Source organism: Typopeltis vanoorti, chromosome 14, assembly GCF_054136105.1.
Source record: "Typopeltis vanoorti isolate ZY-2024b chromosome 14, IOZ_Tvanoo_1.0, whole genome shotgun sequence".
Taxonomy (NCBI): Eukaryota; Metazoa; Arthropoda; class Arachnida; order Uropygi; family Thelyphonidae; genus Typopeltis; species Typopeltis vanoorti.
Genome location: NC_143562.1, coordinates 49,644,013 through 49,666,515, shown reverse-complemented (window position 1 = coordinate 49,666,515; position 22,503 = coordinate 49,644,013). Strand labels below are relative to the sequence as shown.

Below are 22,503 nucleotides of genomic sequence, written 5' to 3'. Positions count from 1 at the left end.
AGCAGGTTTTCTAAACTGAATAACATTATCCCGATGTTACATATAGGATATGTTACTAACATTTGGATGGAAATAACAAAACAATGCATGGTGAACTCTGGGAATGTATCTATTTGATTAATTACGCTGTATGACGGATTTCGCCGTTGTTTTTATTTTTATTCCGTAGGCAAAATAGCATATTTCACTGATATAAAAAATGACCGAATATTATGGATAAGCGTAACGTTGTTGAATTAAGTGCTCTGCCTTAATCTAAATTGTATACGAAGTTTCTCACATGGTCTTAAAGCTACTGCTGCTTCGCAACTGATTTGATCTTGAGAGTCTAGAGAAACAACGGTGAATCTTCGTAAAATACTTAAAGCAATCCTCTCTTCCAGCATAGCAAACCTCTGACCTGAAAAAGTAAACAAACATAACTTTGACTTATTTAAAATAAATATTATTGAAAAGGCTTTTACGTTAAACTTATAAATTATTTTAATTAGATTACCCTAAGAGAAATGCAAAACAGTTTGAATTATATTTCATATCACTTGTTAAGAACGTTGTTTATCTCATAATATACACTGTTTACGAGTTAAAGGTAAATTGGTATTAAATGTTAATATAATAAAATATTACAAAATAGTGAAAAACATTTTTGATAAAATGTTATTTAAAATTTTATTTCAGTAAATTACATGCATTTGGTACATTTAAGATGGACTGTACGTCATGGGAAACACCAATTGATCATCGGTTTGGAATAGCAAAACGATTTTTCATGCATGAGAATAGTGGTGATGAGAACCACTAGAATGTATTTGGTTGTCGCTAATGGTTGAGTTAATGCATGGAATTTGGAATAGGAACATGAAGTAGAAGTGACAGTCTTGTTATGCTTAAAACTCCCACAGAGGAATAGCCCAGATACCAAGCTTAAGCTACCAGGACATTACCTCTCCTTCACTGTTGTACTTTATAACGCTGGAGAAGGCGGTTTGCTGCTGTACTTTCTAATACAGGAGACACTAGCTGTCTTATTTTATTACTATAATAATTATAAAAATAAAAATAAAATAACAATTATAGGTATTACGTTAAGGGGATAATAAATCCCTCATTGTTTTAAAGCCGGACACGAAACTCAGAGATCGAAATCTAAGAGTTTCATGCCAAAAAACTGTCGGCTAGTCCAACCGTAAGTCAACACCTGGGTGGCACAACACTAGGGAAACTCCTGTCAAAGGTGGAGCAAGCTACGTCACTATCCTTAAATATTTTCTCATAAAGTAAAACGCAGCTTTTATATATAAATTACATATTGTAATTCTGTCGAACTGAGAGAGATGATGAGATTTTTTCATATGTCTTTAAGAATCATACCCTGATTTGTATTTAAATTATTGCCTGTGCGTAGTACCACAGCTGCTTCTTTAAAAGTTCTGTATCTGTAGTCATTCTCGATGTAAGGCATAGAACTGTTTATCCAATCTATAACGTGATTTGATGTTGAGAAATTATGAGCTAAACCATGTGATGATTCTATTATGATTGGCATCCCCCACATGTTCCTTCTGTCTTATTTCAAAACTTCTAGAAGTCTGACCAATGTAAGAAAGGCCACACGAGCATGGAATTTCATATACTCCAGGATATTTGAAGAAAGGTACCTCATCTTTGGGAGATCTTAAAATTTGTCTGATCATGGAAGTTGGTTTAAAAACCACTCCGATGTTATGAGGTTTTAACATTCTCGCCAATTTTGTGGAAACTGAATTAATATATGGAATGACAGCTGTGGACACATATTGGGGCATCGTAACACGTTGTTGGTGGTTGTCACTAAATAGCCATTTCTTTAAAATGTTAGAAGGGTATCCATTAAGTGATAGAGTGTTAACTATTAGTGACAGTTCTCTCTGTACATCTGTTTCCTTTGAAATAGACCTATGTGTCCACAGCAGCCATTCCATTAACCTCCCAACCGGCCAGTGTGGATGAAATATCCAACACTCCTTAGCTTTTTTCATGGATCAAAACTTCGTCGGCATTCTACCTTTTATCATGCCATTACCTTCCTCCGCCGTTAATCTCGTTACGGCTATTCTATAGCATTAGTGGATTAACTGTTGCTGAGTGACCATTGTGTCCCCTCCTCCTGTCTTTACTTCTATTGTGTTGCTTAGAATTTCATTTACTGTCCTAAATTATTTGACCTTTCTTGCCTCTAAAATGATTTATTGTGTCTCTTCCCAAAAATTGAAACCAATTTCACATATGCGAAAAAAAAAAATCAATCCTGAAATGCCCACTGATCAGCTTTTGCAATGAATCTATTTATTGATAGTGAATTTGGTGTATTTTATTCTACAAATCAGTGCACCGGAAGAGATGCATTGATTGTTTTTTCACTTTACGTATAATAATTGAATAATTTTTTTTCGAATTTTAAAATTTTCAAATGTTTGCTTTGAAAATATGATGTCAAATATTTATATTTTTAAATAATATTTATTGAAATAAATATGTCCTTTTTCTTTCGTTTCTAGCAAAATAGCATTATATGGATCATCACATTTCAGATTTAGAAACGATTTTTTGTTATTCATAAGACAAAATTTTAAAAAAATGTTAAAATGCTAAATTGCCTTACTCGGTTTCCGATTGTGTCTTTTTGGTATCAAAAATTTATATCCAATGATATTTTAGCAGTGATTCTTCCCCTTCGTCATTTATTTATTTATTTGTATTACGCATATTACGATAATATCTAGTGCATAACCTCGTAGATATGTTGAAAATATAATGTGAAAAATATCATATACGGAATGATTCAAAATTTTTGCTCATTTTGAAGATTTTCTAATGCTTCCCCCCCCCCCCTCCTTATTCTCTCCTGGAACTGAATTGCATAACTACTCTAAATTTCTATACAGGTTTGAAAGCTTTTATAGGCAGCATTCAAAATCAATTACTTAATTTTACCATTTTGACAAAAGATATACGGCAATCAGATTGTATCGTGAAGCTTCTGAATCTGTTCTATTTATTTGCAATCTAAAACCAGCTTTCTACTGCCCGCTGAAATTATGTGAAATTTTAGAAATAATATGCTATATTTTCACCATGCAAAATTGTTTATATGCATACCACACAAAAGAAAGTTCAAAGTTCTGTTAATATTATTAGTGTTTGTTTTTCTTTTAAAAAAATCTAAATATTACTCTGCTGCTGGAAGCTATTTCTGAAATAATCTACGTCTTATAAATACTGGTAATTCTACAAATCAGTGCACCGGAAGAGTTGCACTGATTGATCTTTCACTTTACGTATAATAATTGAATAATTTTTTTTCGAATTTCAGAATTTTCAAATGTTTGCTTTGAAAATATTATGTCAAATATTTATATTTTTAAACAATATTTATTGAAATAAATATGTCCTTTTTCTTTCGTTTCTAGCTAAATAGCATTATATGGATCATCACATTTCAGTTTTAGAAACGATTTTTTGTTATTCATAAAGACAAAATAAAAAAAAATGTTAAAATGCTAAATTGCCTTACTCGGTTTCCGATTGTGTCTTTTTGGTATCAAAAATTTATATCCAATGATATTTTAGCAGTGATTCTTCGCCTTCGTCATTTATTTATTTGTATTATGCATATTACGATAATATCTAGTGCACATCCTCATAGATATGTTGAAAATATAATGGGAAAAATATCATATACGGAATGATTCAAAATTCTTTTTCATTTTGAAGATTTTCTAATGCTTCCCCCACTCCTTATCCTCTCCTAGAACTCACAGGTTTGAAAGCTTTTCTAGACAGCATTCAAAATCAATTACTTCATTTTACCATTTTTACAAAAGATATACGGCAATCAGATTGTATTGTGAAACTTCTAATTCTGTTCTATTTATTTGCAATCTAAAACCAGCTGTTCTACTGCCCGCTGAAATTATGTGAAATTTTCGAAATAATATGCTATATTTTCACCATGCAAAATTGTTTATATGCATACCACACAAAAGAAAGTTCGGTAGTATTATTTTTGTTTGTTTTTCTTTAAAAAATCTAAATATTACTTCTGCTGCTGGAAGCTATTTCTGAAGTAATCTACGTCTTATAAATACTTGGTAATATCCAGCTATTGAGAAAGAAAGGGGAAAACACTAAAGTCGCACTAAATTGCCTCAAGCTGTAGTGCAGAATACAAGAATGTCTTCTTTTCTTTTCGATTGTTGATTACCGATATCCTAACAGAAATGCTGACATTTCGTTTACATGCTTATACATTATTTATGCCAAAATAATTTCTTAATTTATAATAATCAATTTCACTTTTATTATCAAAAAATTATAAATTATTTCATACAATTATCTTGAAAAAGAGGATTTGAATTATTTTAAAAGAAAAGGTGCATATGCGTTTCATAATCTTCTTTTTTTGGGGGGGGGGGTATATACCTAATCAATCTGCGGATATTTCAGATAATTTATTTCATAAATCGTTCGTAAGACAACTGTTGCAAACGTAAATCACTTGGGGAACATACCCATTCATTTTAGTGTAAAATAGTAGCAAAGGTTCAGTTACTTTAGATATCTAATCTAGAAGAAAATGTTATGTCTGCTGAGATTAGAATCTTACGTGAATATTTTTTCTGACATGATTTCTCTATTCGTTATAATGTAACCAATTTCCAGATTTTTTCCCTCCTACAGACTTCATGTTTATGCAGTGATTTCTTCTTTGTACTACAAAAAAAAAATCAGATAATAGAAGAAAAATATGTAGTATTTTCTTTTCCACTGGCCGAATTTACAATGTTCTTTCTTTGTGTTTTGAAGAGAAAGTGCAAATGACTTTTTTCTTACTATTTTTGCCATTATAACATCTCATATAATTATAAGAGTGACATTTTACTGTTTTTCTCCCACACGAGAAACAGAAATAAGGTAGTAATAATATTGTTGATTCTGCCAAACTCCATTGTAGCAGAAATTTTTATTACAAAACTTTGTAATATATATATATACATATATACAGTATATATATCTCAAACAAGAAATTTGGAACCCATATTACATCAATGTTGAGTGTTGGCAAGGTGAAAATGTTCCCGTTATTATTTATATATTTCATTTGTTAACTAGGGGGCTATACCCCCACTGTGTTCCGGTATGGTAGGCCAGTTCTCCTTCAATTGTGATAACTCGAAAGGGGGTTCCGCCCCTGAATTTCAAAACGTTTCGAAAAACATGACATAAAAAGGCTTATCATTTTATATATATATATATATATATATATATATATATATATATATATTAGGATAACCAAGTTATTTTATAAACTTGGTTATTTATACCAAGTTTATAAAATAACGACTTTCCCTCGCTGCTAAGCTCGGATTTCTCCCTTCGATAGCTTTCCTGAAGCCAGATCTGGAGGCATATCTCGCCTTTCCAGTTATTTTGAAATTTATAACCAAGTTTATAAAATAACTTGGTTATCCTAATATACAATATCCCCAAGTTTAAAAAAAAAAAAGTTATTACATCTATCTATCTACCTATCTATCTATATATATAAATATTGGGCAGATTTTATTTCATTATTTTTTATTGTTTTGGTGAAATACTTTACCTGGAATACTCTTTCCAGTTCCTCTTATATTTTATTCCTTCGAAAATATCATTCTGTGTCATAAAAAGAACTTAAAAATTAGCCTTCAAGATGAAAAAAGAAACAGTACATTCGGGTATCCCTCTATCAATATTTGTAGTCCTGAAAAGGACTGTTTTGATGGCCTTGAAAACAAACATTCTTTATTTCATTCTTTTCAGAATTTAAAATTCTTGAACAGTGTGGAACATCTTGAAGCAAGGGTAAACACACAAAGCAGTTTTACACTCAGGGCACCAGATTTTTGTTTCCTTTCTGATATTTGTTTTATTACATACATAGCATTTGCGTGCAGGTTTTTTTTTATTAGCCGTTGGTGGTAGATTTTCCAGATAATGGTTGGAGTTAGCAGCGTTCAACCTCAGATGTCTGGCAGGATTTCCTGTTTTTCTGCTTGCTGAAGAAGGCGTATGTGCATGCAGCAATGCTTTCGCAATTTCTATTCTGTATTCTAGATATGTTATGGTAGACAAACATTTTTTCTTGTGCAGGAGGAAACTGTTCCAAATAACAAAATCTAATACATGTCCAAACACTTTTTTGTAATATTTTTTATGCTGTTTCCTCATTACAGAGTAGAATGATAGCTGCTGATCGCACCTGTCGACTCCACCCATATTGTCGTTGTATGCACACACAGCAATAGGTTTTTCTTTCTTCAAACCATGCTTCTCCACGGATTCCGTTGATGGATTGTGCAGGGAAAACAGCAGAAAAACATCTCTTTTGTCTTTCCTACGTAGTGCAAAGACTTTCCCTCGCTGATAAGCTCGGATTTCCCCCTTCGATAGCTTTCCTGGAGCCAGATCTGGAGGCATATCTCGCCTTTTTGCATTTACAGTACCATAACTATCTGTACGATGCTGTAAAAGCAAATCAGCGAGTTCAGGACACATATAATAATTATCCATTGTAATGCAGTAACCTTTCCCCAGTAAAGGGTCTAGTAACTGCATTACTGCACGCATCGACAAGGGGAGATCCGAATATTTATCATGCTCGATTACAGTTTGCTTTCCCGTATAAGGTTTGAAATCCCAAAGATATCCACTTTCGGATTCGCAAAGCATAAAAAATTTTACTCCATACTTCGCTTTCTTTTTGGGAATATACTGCTTACATTTCAGTCTACCTTTGAATGGCATAAGGCTTTCATCGATACTCAAGTCTCTCTCAGGAATGTAGAGTGATCTACATTTCTGACGGATTTTCATCAGAAAATCATAAATTTTGTTGAGGACTGGGCAAGGATGTGTTGCCTGATCGTATTCCTCGTTATTCTGAAAATGCAAATACTTCATGATGAGACTGAACTGTTTTTCAGTCATAACATCACGAAACATTGGCGTGTTCAGAATCCAGTCTGTAGACCAATACATTTCGAGAGCGGGCTTTTTCACGATACCTTGCACAATCAAGAGTGCTATAAATGTAAGGAGCATGTTGATATCTATTGGGCTCCAAAGTTTACTGCGAGAATGCGGACTGTACTCAACTTGCTGATGTTGTTGGCAAGCATAAAGGTTAGTCTGTTCCACTATGAAGGAAAGAATATCATCGTCTAAAAATAGATGGAAAGAACTTAAAATATTACTGGAGTCAAAGTCTTCAGTAATTCCTGGCTTACCTATGAAGGGAAACCGTGGACAAGCTGGTGTACGTCCAGTTGCGATCACCCATTTTCTGCACGAAGACATATCTAAAGTACAGGCAGAATCGCTATCTTCAGAGCTAGAAAGATTTTTCTCTCCTCATCAGTAGAACAAGAGCTGCTCGAAAGGCGAAGGCTCCAACTTTTCTGCATCCCACGAAGTTTTCTTTTCTTACCATGAGTGTCACTGCTACTGCTGCTGCTTGCCATCTTGTAAATGAATTGTGTCTTGAATATACTTACTAATTATTCTTTTCTGCCCAGTAGTTCCTTTCTGCCCAGCTCAAAGCTAATGGAGATTACTAACCCCCCAGTGAGAAACAGAACAATAGAACATGCAGCACACTAAAGAGCCTCAAGCAATATCTGAATATTTTACAGGCAGAAATTTCTTGTTTGGTTTTTCACTTTATTCTGATAATGCATTTGAAGGATGACAGTGCTTTCAAATATTAATTTACCTATATCCGAATATCACATAATTTCCTGATTTATAATAATGAGGAAATAATATGTATATTTTCTGATTTATAATTTGCTAATTTATAATAATCACCACATAGTTTCAGTATCGAAAAATTAAAGTTATGTGGAACAATTACTAGAGAAAAATAACGAATTAAATGAAAACTGTACCTATGTTTCATAACAGTTTTCGGGTGTGTGATAGTGATACAACGGGAGGGGGGGGGTTAAACTATCAGAGGCGAAATAAAGTTCAATTCTATTGTGAAAGGAAGTGAAATTTCACATTTGATCTACATATTTTGAATGATAAAAATAAGCAAATATATCACTTACTTTAAAAATTGGAGAATAAAATATCTGAATTATGCAGAAAATATTAATCATAACTGTTAATTTCATTTTGTAATGACCAATTCTACAAGGAAACCAAGATTGTGTACAAAGAACAATAAATTACTATACAACATGAAGAAAAAAATTAGGGTTATGATTAAACAATTTCATGTTATTCTCTATAAAGCAAAGTTGCTCCAGCATGTCCTTTAGTATTAGTAGTATTATTCGCTTTCGATGGTTTTGTGCAAAAATAAAAATAATACAAACTGGAACGTCGGCAGCCGGTTTTATTTTCTTTTTTTTATTAAAGAATATTTCAAATAATTATCGTGAATTAATGCACAGGCCATCTCCTTGAGGAGATGTATGATGCTATGTATCAAAGGCAAGGGCCCACTACCGAGACCTGTTTCGACCTTTATTGAGGTCTCTCAACTGTGGCAACCAGGTTAGAAATACGAAGATTTTAGTAATACAGAGCTTATAAGTATTTTACCAGAACAAGTTACCATAAGGTGTTTTAACCTTATTAAATAAAAATCCCAGGAGGAGATATAAATGTAGAAAGTATTTTACCTTGGGTAAAATACTTTCTACATTTAAATATATATATATATATATATATATTATAAAGAATTGAATGAGTAGAACTGAGATTTAAGTAAAAAGGTTTTAATATAAAAACACGACTAGTTTCCGCTTGTAACAACCTTTATCAGGTTACATTATAAAAGAAAGAAAAATGAAAAAACACTGAAGCTTAAATAAATTATGAACATCATACACAGTCCCTATACATAATTGACATTAAGTCGTTGTGGTTGTATTTAAAGCTGTTCTTTCGTTAGTTGTATTGTTGGGAAAGTGCGTGCTAGTATCATCTCGTGAACGCCAGTACATGATTACAGCTGAATGACAATCTGGGAGGTTGTAGCTCAAGTTATTATTTAGATGAACAGGATTGAAAAAGATTTCTCTAGATTCCACGCTTTTTTTCTCTAGTTCATCATTGCATTGCAACGGAAGATGTTAGTAGATTTTTCCCAGCAGAATTTGTGACTTTGGATTTCATCATTAGGATTATCCAAGAAAAGGATATGACTTGATAACCCACTGGCTCGCTGTCTCTTGTAAGTAATATCCCTCATGTTTTCTTCTATACGCAATTCGACAGATTTGTCTGTCTGCGGAAAATAAGGAATATCACAATCACACAATATTTTATATACAACAGAGTATTTGAGTTGATAATGATGACAAGGCTCAATTAGGAAACGGTGGCTTATTAAGAAACGGATCTTTTGAACAAGGTTCTGATATTGTATTTTCTTAGAACGTTTGCTAATTTATGTGAAACTGTACTTATATAAGGAATAGATATATTGCCTCTGAATCTATTTGTTTCTTCTGAGTGATGTCTAGGTGGATTAAGAAGGAATCTATCAACGACTATCTTGGAATATCCATTAACTTCGAAAGAAGTTTTGAGATGGTTTATTTCTGTAAGAAGTCCATTTTGGTCATCCAGAAGAGAACGGGGTCAATATACCGAGGTGGAAATTATTCAAAGCTTATGAGGAGAGAATTGATGGGACGGACTATGCAGATATCTGTTGGTATGTGTGGGCTATCCATATAATATTTTGAGTTTACCAGAAGAGCGAGTCAGTTTGACATCAAGAAAAGGCAGGGAATTATCCATTTCAGGATCGGCAGTGAACTTAATATTTTGATGACGGCTATTGAGATGTTCTAGGAAAACCATAAGGGAATCATGTCAATGGCTCCAAATAATGAAGACATCATCTACATAGCATTTCCAAACTTTCCAGTTCTAGTCATTCAATTCTTTATAAAAATATGTATGTTAACCGAGTTAACGATCATTCTTTCATATATATATATATATGAAATTTACGTATCTATGGATATATATATATTTTTTTTTTTAAATTCATTTTTACTCGGTTGGAATATTATAAAAAAGGTTGAATGACTGTTACCGAGAGATAAAAAGATGACAAGATATATTTAAAAAAGATACTACTAGTTTACTAGTTTCGTTATATGAACATCCTCAGGTATCACAATCAAAGAAGTATATAAAAAATTACAGAGACTTAAAATTGTACTAACAGAACAAGTATAAAAAGACAGTAGCGTGTTTGAAATAAATGCAAGTATGAGTTCCAAACAAACGAATACTACGCGCTGTCGCGAGTGCGCCAGTACTGAACAGAAGCAACGTGTGCGTCAGAGAGATTGTAACTCAGGCTGTTGTTGATATGAGAGGAATCTAGAGAAATTTCTCTAGATTCAACAATCTTTCTTTCGAGTTCATCGTAGCACACATGGATGTTAGAAGTTTGAGTCCAGTTTACAATGTGCTGGCGGCCTTCGTCTGAGTTAGCTGAAAAGAGAACGTGGCTAGAGAGAACGCTAGCTCTAGTCCTGTTATCGGAGATATCTCTACGGTGTTCATCCAAACGTAGAAGGATGGATTTAGCAGTCTGTCCATAGTATGGCATTCCGCAATCACACAACATCTTGTACACTCCTGGAAACTAAGTAGGAAGATGTTTCTGTTTATGTTTGCTAAGTAAAGAACGAAGTTTTGGAAGCGTAGTGACGCACGTTTTATATATATATATATTCATAAATACCTAAATGAATATAAATTATATCCATACTAATATAATAAATATTATGTACTTTATATTATCCATACCATAATAATTAAAACTCTGTAGTTTTCTTCCTTGCTTTTTTATATACCGTATTTTAGTATGTATATGAATATTTTTTAATTATGCTAAAAGTTTCACTACATCTTTTAGCTTAACTGATGGAAGTTATATATTAACATTATATTACCAATAAAACACCAAACAAATATGTTCTATCGAGAAAGAAGCAAACTTTCCAAAACCTTGCAGATAAAGTTTGCGGTATAAGTGATCTGCGTTCTAAGCTATTGATTTCTCATCCGTCCAAGACAGGTTGAATCCCCTGAATAAGGGATTTAGGCAATTTAATGCAATTCATTCAATTGCATTAAATTGCCATCCTGCTTGCCATCCCTCTGCTACATCCATCTAAGAATAAATATTTTCAGTCTTTAGAAGTGTTTGCGTAAGGAGGAGACGGCGTTCCTGTTCCGATAGACGAATAACCTGTGTTTTCTGGGATTGAAAAATCCTTTTCCTCCGTATGAGATCGGTTAAATCACCAGTTGATTGAAAAGGACTTGAACACATATCTTTCCAAACAAAGGGCTCGTCTGTACATCTGAGCTACGTTGACCACACTTCTAAGCTCATTATCAATTTTTCCAAAGAAATTCATTATTTTTCATGTTCTACAATTTGTGTTCATCTCACTTTTCTCAACAGCTAGTTTAATCACTTCCACTCCAAGATGCTGTTAATGGTCCATATGTTTGCTCTAACATACAGTGAAAGAAAGATCTCTACTTTGGTACTGTGTGACTAGCAATCATTGTTTCATGTTAGTTTTCTCATAAGTGTCTCTCTCTCTCTCTCTCTCTCTCTCTCCTCAACAAATTTTAGAGGGTGGGGGGTGTTCTTTCTTTCTCTAAGATGTTTTTCTCAGTCTAACATAATCTACTTAGAATATTTTAATTTTCGCAATTGCATCTGAATTTCTTTTGTATCCACATTGCTGCAGCAAGTGAAGATGCTGAGGTTTGCTCTTACCAATAACCTAACACTCTTTCATTACTAGATAACCCTAATAATGTGTAGAGCATGCTTAAAATGTCATTATTTTTCCAAAATATTTGATTCATGTTGATTTCCATATTGAAAATTCCAATCGAATCGCGTTGATTTCTTCTTCAATGGGGAAACCCTTCCAGAACTATTCCCGTAACACGTACTGTCTAGCTCTCAAGATTTCTGAGATGCATTTCGAGATTTTGCGGTTTATTTACTTGAGTGCAATATCTTTCAGACTTTCTCTTGAAATATTTCCGTTGGATTCCTCACAGAAACAAACGTTACCTTTAATAAAATAGTCATTTCCGTTTTTAATTATCTTCCTTATATAAAGATTAAAATATTTGTAAGAAATTATCACCTCATCCAGTACTGATTTTGAAAAATACCAAAGTAAGCAAGAAAAGTTTGAAATTACTCATATAAAATAGTAATATTTCCAGTGCCCTTAACCAATATATGGATCGTATTCCTGTCAAAACTGTGCTTTCTCTTTCGTCTTCTGATGATTGTCTTATGATAATCACAATCTGATGATTCGTCTTTAAAATTACAATCCGCAATTAATTTGCAACAAAACGTAAGGAGTTCGATATTATTATTATGTGACACCTCCAGGGAGTCCAAAGACTCATCAAAGAAGAGTGTGCCAGCAGCATCGGACGATTGATTCCCTTCCAATTACTGACCGACGTCAAACTTGCTTAATTTTTGCGACCCATTAGTAGCAGAGGCTATACCAATCGACCATCCTTTGCTGGCATTTTATTTTATTAATGTTCGAAAAACATTACGTGAATACTAATGCTTTTTTCCTGTAATTTAACTGAGTTTATCATTATGGAGCTTCTCTGCGTAGTAGTTTTATTTACATTTAGAAATAATGTGACAAAATAATAAAAATTTTTTCTTTAATTAAATGATGATCAAAAGTAAGATGGATATTAGCATTGTATAACTAACAATAGGTTTTTTTTTGGAATTACCTGTTTCCATGAAATTTTCATTACATCAAGAGGAGACAACGTGTCTGCTAATTCTTCTCCCGCTTGCCTAAACAGAATAATCCTCTTTTTCAAACGTTCTGAGTTTGCACACTTCCAAATCATGTGAACTTTCATATATAGCACACATTTTGAGAAGTTTTGAAGTAAGAATAAAGAATACATTAGAGAAGTTTCGCACGACAAAGAAGACAATTCTGGTCTAGCTTATCGATTCCCACCCACCCCCACACAAACACATACAATCAAACAATTGGAACAAGAGTACTATGTCCTGCTCAGAAGATAACTTCATCTCTCTTCGGATGAAATACACAACTACAATCATCTTTCCTCAAGTCAATCTTAATAAATTCCAAGAAGTAACTGATTCTCTGCGATATTTGGAAATCTCACATTAGGTACCTCAGTCCCCATATTTCAACTCTTTTTGTAAACCATCTGCAAATAGTTGTAAAAAACATGTGACAGAAGAAACTCGAGGTCAAAAAGTGTTAGATTTGATTATAGTGTAAGATGGTGTTTCAGTTAAAGACGTAACTATTTTGCCTACGGTTGGTGACAGTGATTATACGGTACTCACTTGGGAAGTGACTGCGTTTATGAATGTTCCATTCCCAAAAGGTTACATGCTGAACTACAAAGAAGGAAATTATGACCAACTGAGTAATATTCTGAGTTCAGTGGAATGGGATCGGTTGCTGTGTGGAAATATATAGGAATAATAATAATAATAATAATAATAATAATAATAATAATAATAATAATAATAATAATAATAATAATAATAATAATAATAATAATAAAATAATAATAATAATAATAATAATAATAATAATAAAAATAATAATAATAATAATAATAATAATAATAAAATCCCCGATGAGCCTTGTAATATACACAGTCGTATTTATAGGCAAACACCAATGTCAAGTTGAGTTCTTCCCAAAAACAATGTGAAATTCTTGCCATATCAAGAACTAACTGAATTTGTGTGGTGTAAGCTTTACAAGCTTGGAGTGAAAACAATAAACAAAAATCTAAGCATGAAAAACTTCCTTAAAAGTACGAGGTTGAACAGTAATTTTGGTATTAATATGCAAGCCATAGTTACCAGTGTGTTTGTATCTTTTTTGTATATGTATCCGGATAATAAGAAATAACTATGTTGTAAATAACCTATTAAAATGCTTCCTTAAATTTTTCTCCCCCAAAATGCTCAAGCGACAAATTTGTTCTCCCCAGTTTTCACCTTCATAATCGTCTTATGAGTTCCAGATGACGTGCATAGAAAGTACAATTGCAAACTGCTGACAAGTGTCGCCATCTTGTGTTCCAAATAGCACCTAAATACTGTTCTGTGAACTAGTGCGATTCTACGGTCGTTATTTATTATTTATTTCTTCAGATTGGTAGATTTTATAGAGAAGAGTTTAGGAACGGGAGGAGAGAGAAAAAGAGACTTATTACGTATCCGCTCAAATGATCGACTAAATTGCGAATGTTCTGAACAAAAGCATACAAACATTTAATTTTTTGTTCTAATTTCATCCGGTCGGATGTAATGTGGTTACCACAAACCTGTACAGTATAAATTGCTTTGTGAAGATTTTTTTTAAATACAAATACAATAAATACTCAAAATATATGATCATGCTGAAAAAGGTAGTAAAATTAGTAAAAGAGAAATTAAGGAAAAAAAAAAACATTTCTTCTTTATCTAATTGAAGGCGAAGTCGTAATTCCATATTATTCCACGTTGATCGCTTAGGTACACCTGCCTTCAGATAAATCTACATGAATAAGGTGCGACTAACTTAATGGAAAGATGCTATCAAAAATAAGGTTCATTGGGATGAACAGAAAATGTTCTGAATTCCGTATAGGACACGAAGGATCTTTATTAAGCTTTTCAAGTGAAGGGAGTTAGCCGATCTGATGTGGTGGTGGACAATTTTCCTTCCAGAAATTCGGGTTTTTCATCCCACATAAACGAAAAGGGTGCAGAGCTGCATACACAATTTACATGTATGTAAATTGCGTATGCATGTATGTAATCAGTGGTTAGCCCTGCGGATCAGGGCTAACCATCTTATCTGGGAATAACGAAGAGGAAACCAAGGACACTCTGGAGGATCGCGGATTCTTTAGGGCCTTTTGTGGTCCACTGAAACGGATGGATCTGGCAGTGGCTTGCTACCTATAAGAAACAGCTATACGGTTTCTTCTCAGTAAGCCGAATCATCTCCTGCGATTGCCCAGTATATTGATTTATCTGCTGTAATCGGACTGAAACAATTTAACGTCAATGAATTACTTCGAACAGGTTGGGATTTAAGTTTGGTGAAGTTAAACCGGTATGATTGTTACTTATAACAGCCGAACATACTTGAATAATTGTTATTACGGTTTCGATTTCTTCAGCTCAACTTTGTGAGGATGATGCATATATTTGATGTCTTTGTGTCGTATATTACTTACTATCGTATGATACCCAATTCTGTTTATCTGTAAACTATTGTATAACGTTTATGAAACTAGATAAGAATTAGTGCATCCTTTATTTCCAAAGTTTTCCTTTGTTCCTAATCAAGCATCGAATATGGAAGAGATAAAGCTTGTTAATTTCTGCAGAAGCTGGAATTATTATGTACAATTTGGATTACAAAATCATCGGTTATCTCCTTTTAATAATGATACTTCATAACCATACGACTTTCATTTCGTTGGCTTTAGCCACGATTTTTGAAATTCCAATTATATTCCGAGTATAGCATCTTGGTTGTTTAAAGTGTTAAATCTGTGGTTAGTAGTAGGGTGGTCACTTTGACCAGATCAAGACAAGATGAGGAATCGTGACGTTATTGGTTAATAAGAAAATGACGTCATTGCGTATGTGACATCATGATTTTGGAATGTTTGGAATTTCCCCAGGGGCATATGTGTCAATGGCTTCAGTTCTTGTGTTTTAGTTCGCGTGTGGAATTATGAGTGATGGTAGAGATAAGGACTCGTGTCGTGATTGGTGGGGCACTTCTAACCAGATCAAGATCAAGATAAGATAAGGAATCATGTCGTGGGTGTGCGTTGTTATGAGATGTAGATAAGTGACATCATTTGTTAGTTGTAAATAAGTGATGCACTTTGTTAGTTGTACATAAGTGTCGTTATTGTTTTGAATGGAAAAGGAAGATGTATTAGTGGATAAGGAAGTGTGTCGTGATTGGTTGGACACTTTATACCAAACAGGGCAGGGTCAATTGGGGAAGCGACATCCGTGTCGTGGACGTATGTTGTTATGAATTGTAGATAAGTTAATAGTTTGCATATGGAATTATGGGTGATGGTAAAGATAAGATAAAGTTTGAATGTTTGGAATTTCTCTGGGGAGCTCCCTTCTGTCAAGGACATCACGTGGGTGTGATTGGTTTGCGTAAACAATTGTGGAGTTTTTAGAGATAAGGAATTGTGACGTTATGTGTTTGGAAATTTCTGAGGGAACATGTCTCTGTGACATCACGTGGTGTTTTGGTTTGCCTATAGAATTGTGGGCGATGTTTTTGAGATAGGTTACCTTAGAATTTTGCCAGGGTGACACACATCTGTTATTGTCGTTAACTTTTGTCTTTGGTCGTCTGTCGGTGGCAGCACGACTTTTCCAATAAGTGTGATATTTCTTTCCTGTTAATTTTAGACTATGGGAATTCTTAGAGTCGAGATGGATGTAGTCTTTAGCAATTTTCTGTATTATTTAATTATATGCTGGTGTCCCACAAACACACACTTTTTTTATTTTCATAACTCATCCATATTTTATCTGTATTCATATTCATATTCTAATTCATATTTTATTCATAATTCATCTGAATATTTTGATTTGTCTATAATTTACGATCTTGAAGTTCAATAAATAAATAAATTGTGTGTGAATTCACAGTGATTTCAAAAGTGATCTTACTTAAATTGCATAACACATTAACGACACCATTTGTTCATTTAAGTTTACACATTTATTTTCACAGATATTATTTACAATGTAATATGTAGAGATAAGAATTTACAGACATCACCACTGTCTGTGGTGTATTTCTTGTCGTAAAATTTCTCTGATGAGACAAGTGCGATTGGGTGATATTTATACTGCTTTTCATATTAACATGCAAATTTCACATGTCATTAACAAAAACAACAGTAGTATAAATAGAAACAGTTTATGTTTTCGTGATGGTTCTTGATTTTCACCTTCGAAGAAAAAAAAGCTTATTGTTAGTGATGGAAAAGTCAGCAGATTACTATAAACCTAATACAGTAGTTAGTTTTGGAAGTATCAAATATTTACAAAAACATACAAATTTGTCACAGGAAACCGTGAAAGTTGGTTAGCAACGCAGCCTACGTATGTGAGACATAAACCCGTTAGAAGAAAGTTTAAACGCAATCAAATCAAAGTCCCGCCACTTTTACACATTTTGCAATGTGACTTGGCAGATATGACATCCCATGCAAAAGAGAATGGGGGCGTGTGTTTCCTTCTTGTATGCATTGATTGTTTTTCCCGATTTCCGTGGGTGCGAACCTGAAGAAGAAATCAGCAGACGATGTTGTTAATGCTTTCGAGTCTATTATTAAAGAAGAAGTGCCGTGCTACATAAACACAGATCGAGGAAAAGAGTTTGGCAACAAGAAACGTCGTGCATTGTTTAAGAACCATAATATTGATTTTTACACGACTAGGAGCGAAATGAAAGCACTCATTGCAGAAAGATTTATCAGAACATTGAGAACAAAGATCTACAAATGGATTATGTATACTAAAAGTAAAAGTTATACCAAAGTTTTGCCGACCATTGTACACACTTATAACCTCACACCACACCGCACTATAGGTATGGCTCCTTCGCAAGTTAACCTTCACAACGAGGATCGTGTTTGGAAATATTTGTACGGAACCGAAGAGAAGACTACTAAACCAAAATTTCAAGTAGGTGATAGTGTGGTTTTAAGTGATGATACCCACAAATTTAGAAAAGGGTATTGGGGTAACTGGACACAAGAATTGTTCACCATTGCTCAGGTTATTAATAGAAACCCTGTAGTATACAGAGTTCTCGGTTGGTACGGATAGATAGTGGAGGGAACATTCTATGAACCTCAACTGCAAAAGGCTGATATATACCCAATGAACTTCCGGAAGACGTGTATCTAATCGAAGAAGTATTTAAACACCTCAAACAGAAAGGAAAACTTCAGTATTTTGTTAAGTGGCTCGGTTATCCCTCATCGTATAATTCATGGGTTCGTAGCGAAGATGTTTTACTTAACCCTTCCCAGTAACGCCAGTATGAAAATGTTTCCTACTAACACGCTAACGAAATTTCAAGTGGAATTACCACAAGAGATCAGACTTAAAGGTAAATGGGAAGTTGCTCTTGCCGAAATTCATCTTCTGGGAGAATTTAATGACATCGATTCCGGTTACGATGTGTTTCATATGATACGTGCAGTTGGAGAAGGAGGCAACACTATCGACAACAACAACATCACAGCAAATAAAGTTTTCGAAAAGTCTAAAGAAGGATTTTACAAAGTGTACAGGATTCCTCATGAAAGTTACAATTCACCCTCTGAACTTCTTCAAGTGATTACTGGAAAAAAGAACCCAAATAAAACCATTTCTCTGACAGTCCCAAAAGATTACAACCTGTTGTTTCCCATGGAGGCTCCGGGTTTAGGCCTTTTAATGGGTTTTAATCAGATTGGTGTTAAAGTGAAAGGTTTAACACCAATCACCTGGGAAATATCCAGTTGATATAAAGAGGGGAGTAGCCACATATTTTGTTTATTCTGATTTATTGAATACCTATTGAGTACCACAACGAGATGTTCTATCTTCCATTCTATTTAACATATTCACGCACGACATAAGCCACCTTCCCCTAAGAAGTAAAATCTTTCAATACACAGACCACACGGCGATAGTATCCATTCATAACAACGCAAACATCGCTTATACAAATATGCAACAGGACATCATTATATCACTAACAGGTTAGTGATATAATGAAAACGGCAGTATGTAAAAACCCTGGAAAATCAAAGCTAACGATTTAAAATAAAAAAAATCCTACCAATAGAAACTAAATATCTCACTACGATATCCATTCTCCTATAAACAAAGCGCTGATCCTAAAACCACAACCATCACACGGGTGAAAAAAACACGCTATCTCGGACATTACTTCGATGCTGATCAAAGTTGGAATATCCATATAAATACCTACAAACTCAGGATAATAATAATAGCAAGCAAACTATATCGATTAAAAGACATCGCCACGACATGCACAAAAATACTAATCTATAAAGCATTATGTGAAAATATTTTAAGATCCGGATTCACATTACACGCATTCTGCACAGACTAAGAATTTAACAGGTTATAATGGTCGCAAAATAAAATGATAAAACTGATATTATGGGAACAACTCACACTTATGCGGGCAACATGGACAGAACACAAAATATTTAAGGTGAAACACTTATGCCACTATACAGTCATGTTAAAACTTTACTTCAGTAATGTTTTGACATGACCTACAGATTAACCAGAACAATCTATCAGATAAGAAGACCACAGTCAACAAACTACATAACATATAAGTACAATAATCACTACGGCAAAACTACCTGAAACTTCTACGTACTTGATATGATAAACAAACTGCTTCGACGACAGAAAACTAGGGACCTACAAGGAGCTGAAATCGGCACTATATAAATATTATACTAAGAATGAAAATTACAATAAATCTTGTCTCTCTCTTTCTCTCTCTCTTTCTCTCTCTCTCTCTCTCTCTCTCTCTCTCACACACACACACACACACACACACACACACACACACACACACACACACACACACACACACACACACACACACACACACACACACACACACACACACACACACACACACACACACACACAAAACCTATAACAAACCGATTTCAAAAAACACCGTTACAAGGACGCAAACATACCATACCGAAATCCAACTCCACTCACAAAAAAATTTAAACCGTGTACAGTAGTAGTCTTCCTAGCACGTAACTTCAAACATGAAAGCAACACCTGGCTTCCGAAGGGTATAGAAACAATATCAGGAAACCACAGCCATCTATTATCTTCCTCAGATAAAGTCTGAGATAAAGAGTCGAGGAAGAAATCAGAAATTCCACTCAGAGTAACAAGTAAATATTATAATCGATTTAATAAAAAGGGAATCATTGTAAATATATATGTGAAAAAACATGTAAAACACATTGTTAATATCATTACTTATGCAAAAGATATTTTCCTAGCATACTGTAATTAAAAAAAAAAAAAAAATATATATATATATATATATATATATAGAGAGAGAGAGAGAGAGATAATCCTGTAATCTATATTGTGTAACTGAACTATAATTGATTGTAAGCTATTACTAAAATCATTATTAAAATAATAACATAAGAATTGTTGGACTATGACTTGCGCACAGTACGGAGTATGAGATAAATTGGAATCCAAATTGAACTGCATGAGAAAAATTGTAGAATTATCTCTTAAATTGTATGCAATTAGATTAAATTGTATGTATTATATAAACACGTGTATTATGCATATTATATGTGTGTATTATATAAATTTGATGTATAAGGAACTTATGCATATGTATGAAACAGCCATATTTTAACAAGTTAAATACTTCTTTCATACACTGATTAGGAATTAGAAAATTAAAATAACATATGTAATATTGAGTAACCTATATTAGAATTTTTAAGTATAAAACGAGATGTAGGGGAAAAAGAAAATATACGAGAACAATCACTAAAAATCTAACCAGGATACGGATAAAACAAATAAAATATAAACCAAATAAAGTAAAATAAGGACATACTATTAGTAATGCCCTGAAGCAAACTTATGAAAGAGTAAATTCATTTTATGAATTTACTCTTTATATAAGATAAGATAATCCATCAGTTTGAAGCCGAAAGATTTCGATCACAGTAATCATATGGAAATTCGACTTGGAATTTAACTCAATGTCTACAAATTGAAAATTACTCCGGGAAAAAAAAACAAATCAATAGAAATTCTTGGTGCCTGGTGTGTTACAACTAAAAACAGAATATCTACCATTTGATCAAGAACAAGTGTAGACTGCCTCATTAATTGCATTATTAGCGGTCACTAATCCATAGAATCCTCCGTAGCTCAGTCGGTATAGACGAAGCCCTTTGGTCGTAAATGGCTGGGTTCAATTTCCGTCCATGACTTCAGGAAACATTCTCTGGTCTCTTTCGTCTAAAGCTGAGTTATCCGGTCTCGTACGGAGGTGTTCTCTGCCAGATTGGCAAGAAAAAGGCCCAGAGGAAGACCAAGATATAGGTGGATCGATACAGTAAAAAAGGGACTTAGAAGACAGAAATATAAGATCTGATAATGTTGGAGTTTTCACATGTAACAGATTGATTTGGAGGAAAATTTTAGATAGGAAGTTATTCTTGATGCTGTAAACCCCTTCAGGGTACATATCAGAAATATGACGATGGTGATGACTAATCCATAACGTGAACAAAATCCCAGTAAGTACTTTCAATTATAATCAGCTTTCCTATGATTCGAAGTAATGTTTTTCAGAGAGATATTTATATACAGATATGTATATACAGATATGTACGCAAATATATAGATATGTATATATTTGCGACGATTTATTTCTTATTCAGCAGATTAGATTTATTTTCCTATTTTGAAGTTTAGTTTAGTTTAATGTTGTGTAGTTTCCTATTCTAGAGCTCGTGTCATCTTCTTCTTTATGATTCACGTTAAATTTTATAGATGCTTGCTTCATTGCGTAATCTGCGTTGCTTGAATACATTTGGTTACTATTTTGTAGAACCTCGCCTGTTTAGTCTCCCTGGTGTATGAAATACCTATTAATTTTCAATTCTTTACTTTTTTCACTTATTTTGCTCTGAGACTTCTGGCATTAATATTTTGTATTAACAGTTCTGCTAAAATTGTCTTGTTTCAGCTGCTGACTTTCTTCTGTTTTTGGTGGATCCATGCAGAAAGACAAACTCTTGTATGTTTCCACAAAGTTCGAATCTTCATCACATTTCATGATATTCTAGAATGACGTTAACTTAACAATTAAGTCAATAAGAAAGCAGTTCGTTTAGCAAGAAATCGAAATTGCCAATCTATTCAATATGCAGTTGGATACATAATTATCCAGATTATGTAAGGTGACGTTTAGTTGGAATTGGGTCAGAAGTTGAAGGCGGATCTTTACATTACTTTCGTGATGCCTGTTTTCAAACCCTGTCTGGGACTATTAAGCAACCGCTATTAAACTAAATGTCAAAGACAGTTTCTTTGAAAAGGAGTACAAAATATTATTCAGAAGTGAGATAATTATACATAATAAAGGAAATACTAAACTAAATTGCATGCGTTTGCCCTTCAAATCATTACTCATTATGTCGAAAACTATCATTAGAGGTGTTTGTTATTTCAAACAAAGGGATTTTGCAATTTCTTTAAAATAAATCACTCATCTAGAGGAAGGATTT

At 33.5% G+C, this 22,503-nt stretch overlaps 1 protein-coding gene across 1 annotated transcript in view; it reads right to left on the bottom strand.

Annotated features, from left to right (window-relative positions):
• Positions 1-236: 236 nt before the first annotated feature.
• Positions 237-22,503, bottom strand: part of LOC150099446 (cytochrome P450 4c3-like) — a 92,432-nt gene continuing 70,165 nt past the window's right edge. The window contains exon 6 of the mRNA XM_090404358.1: positions 237-400. Coding sequence (XP_090260484.1) covers positions 237-400 — 164 coding nt within the window. The remainder of the gene's footprint in view (positions 401-22,503) is intronic.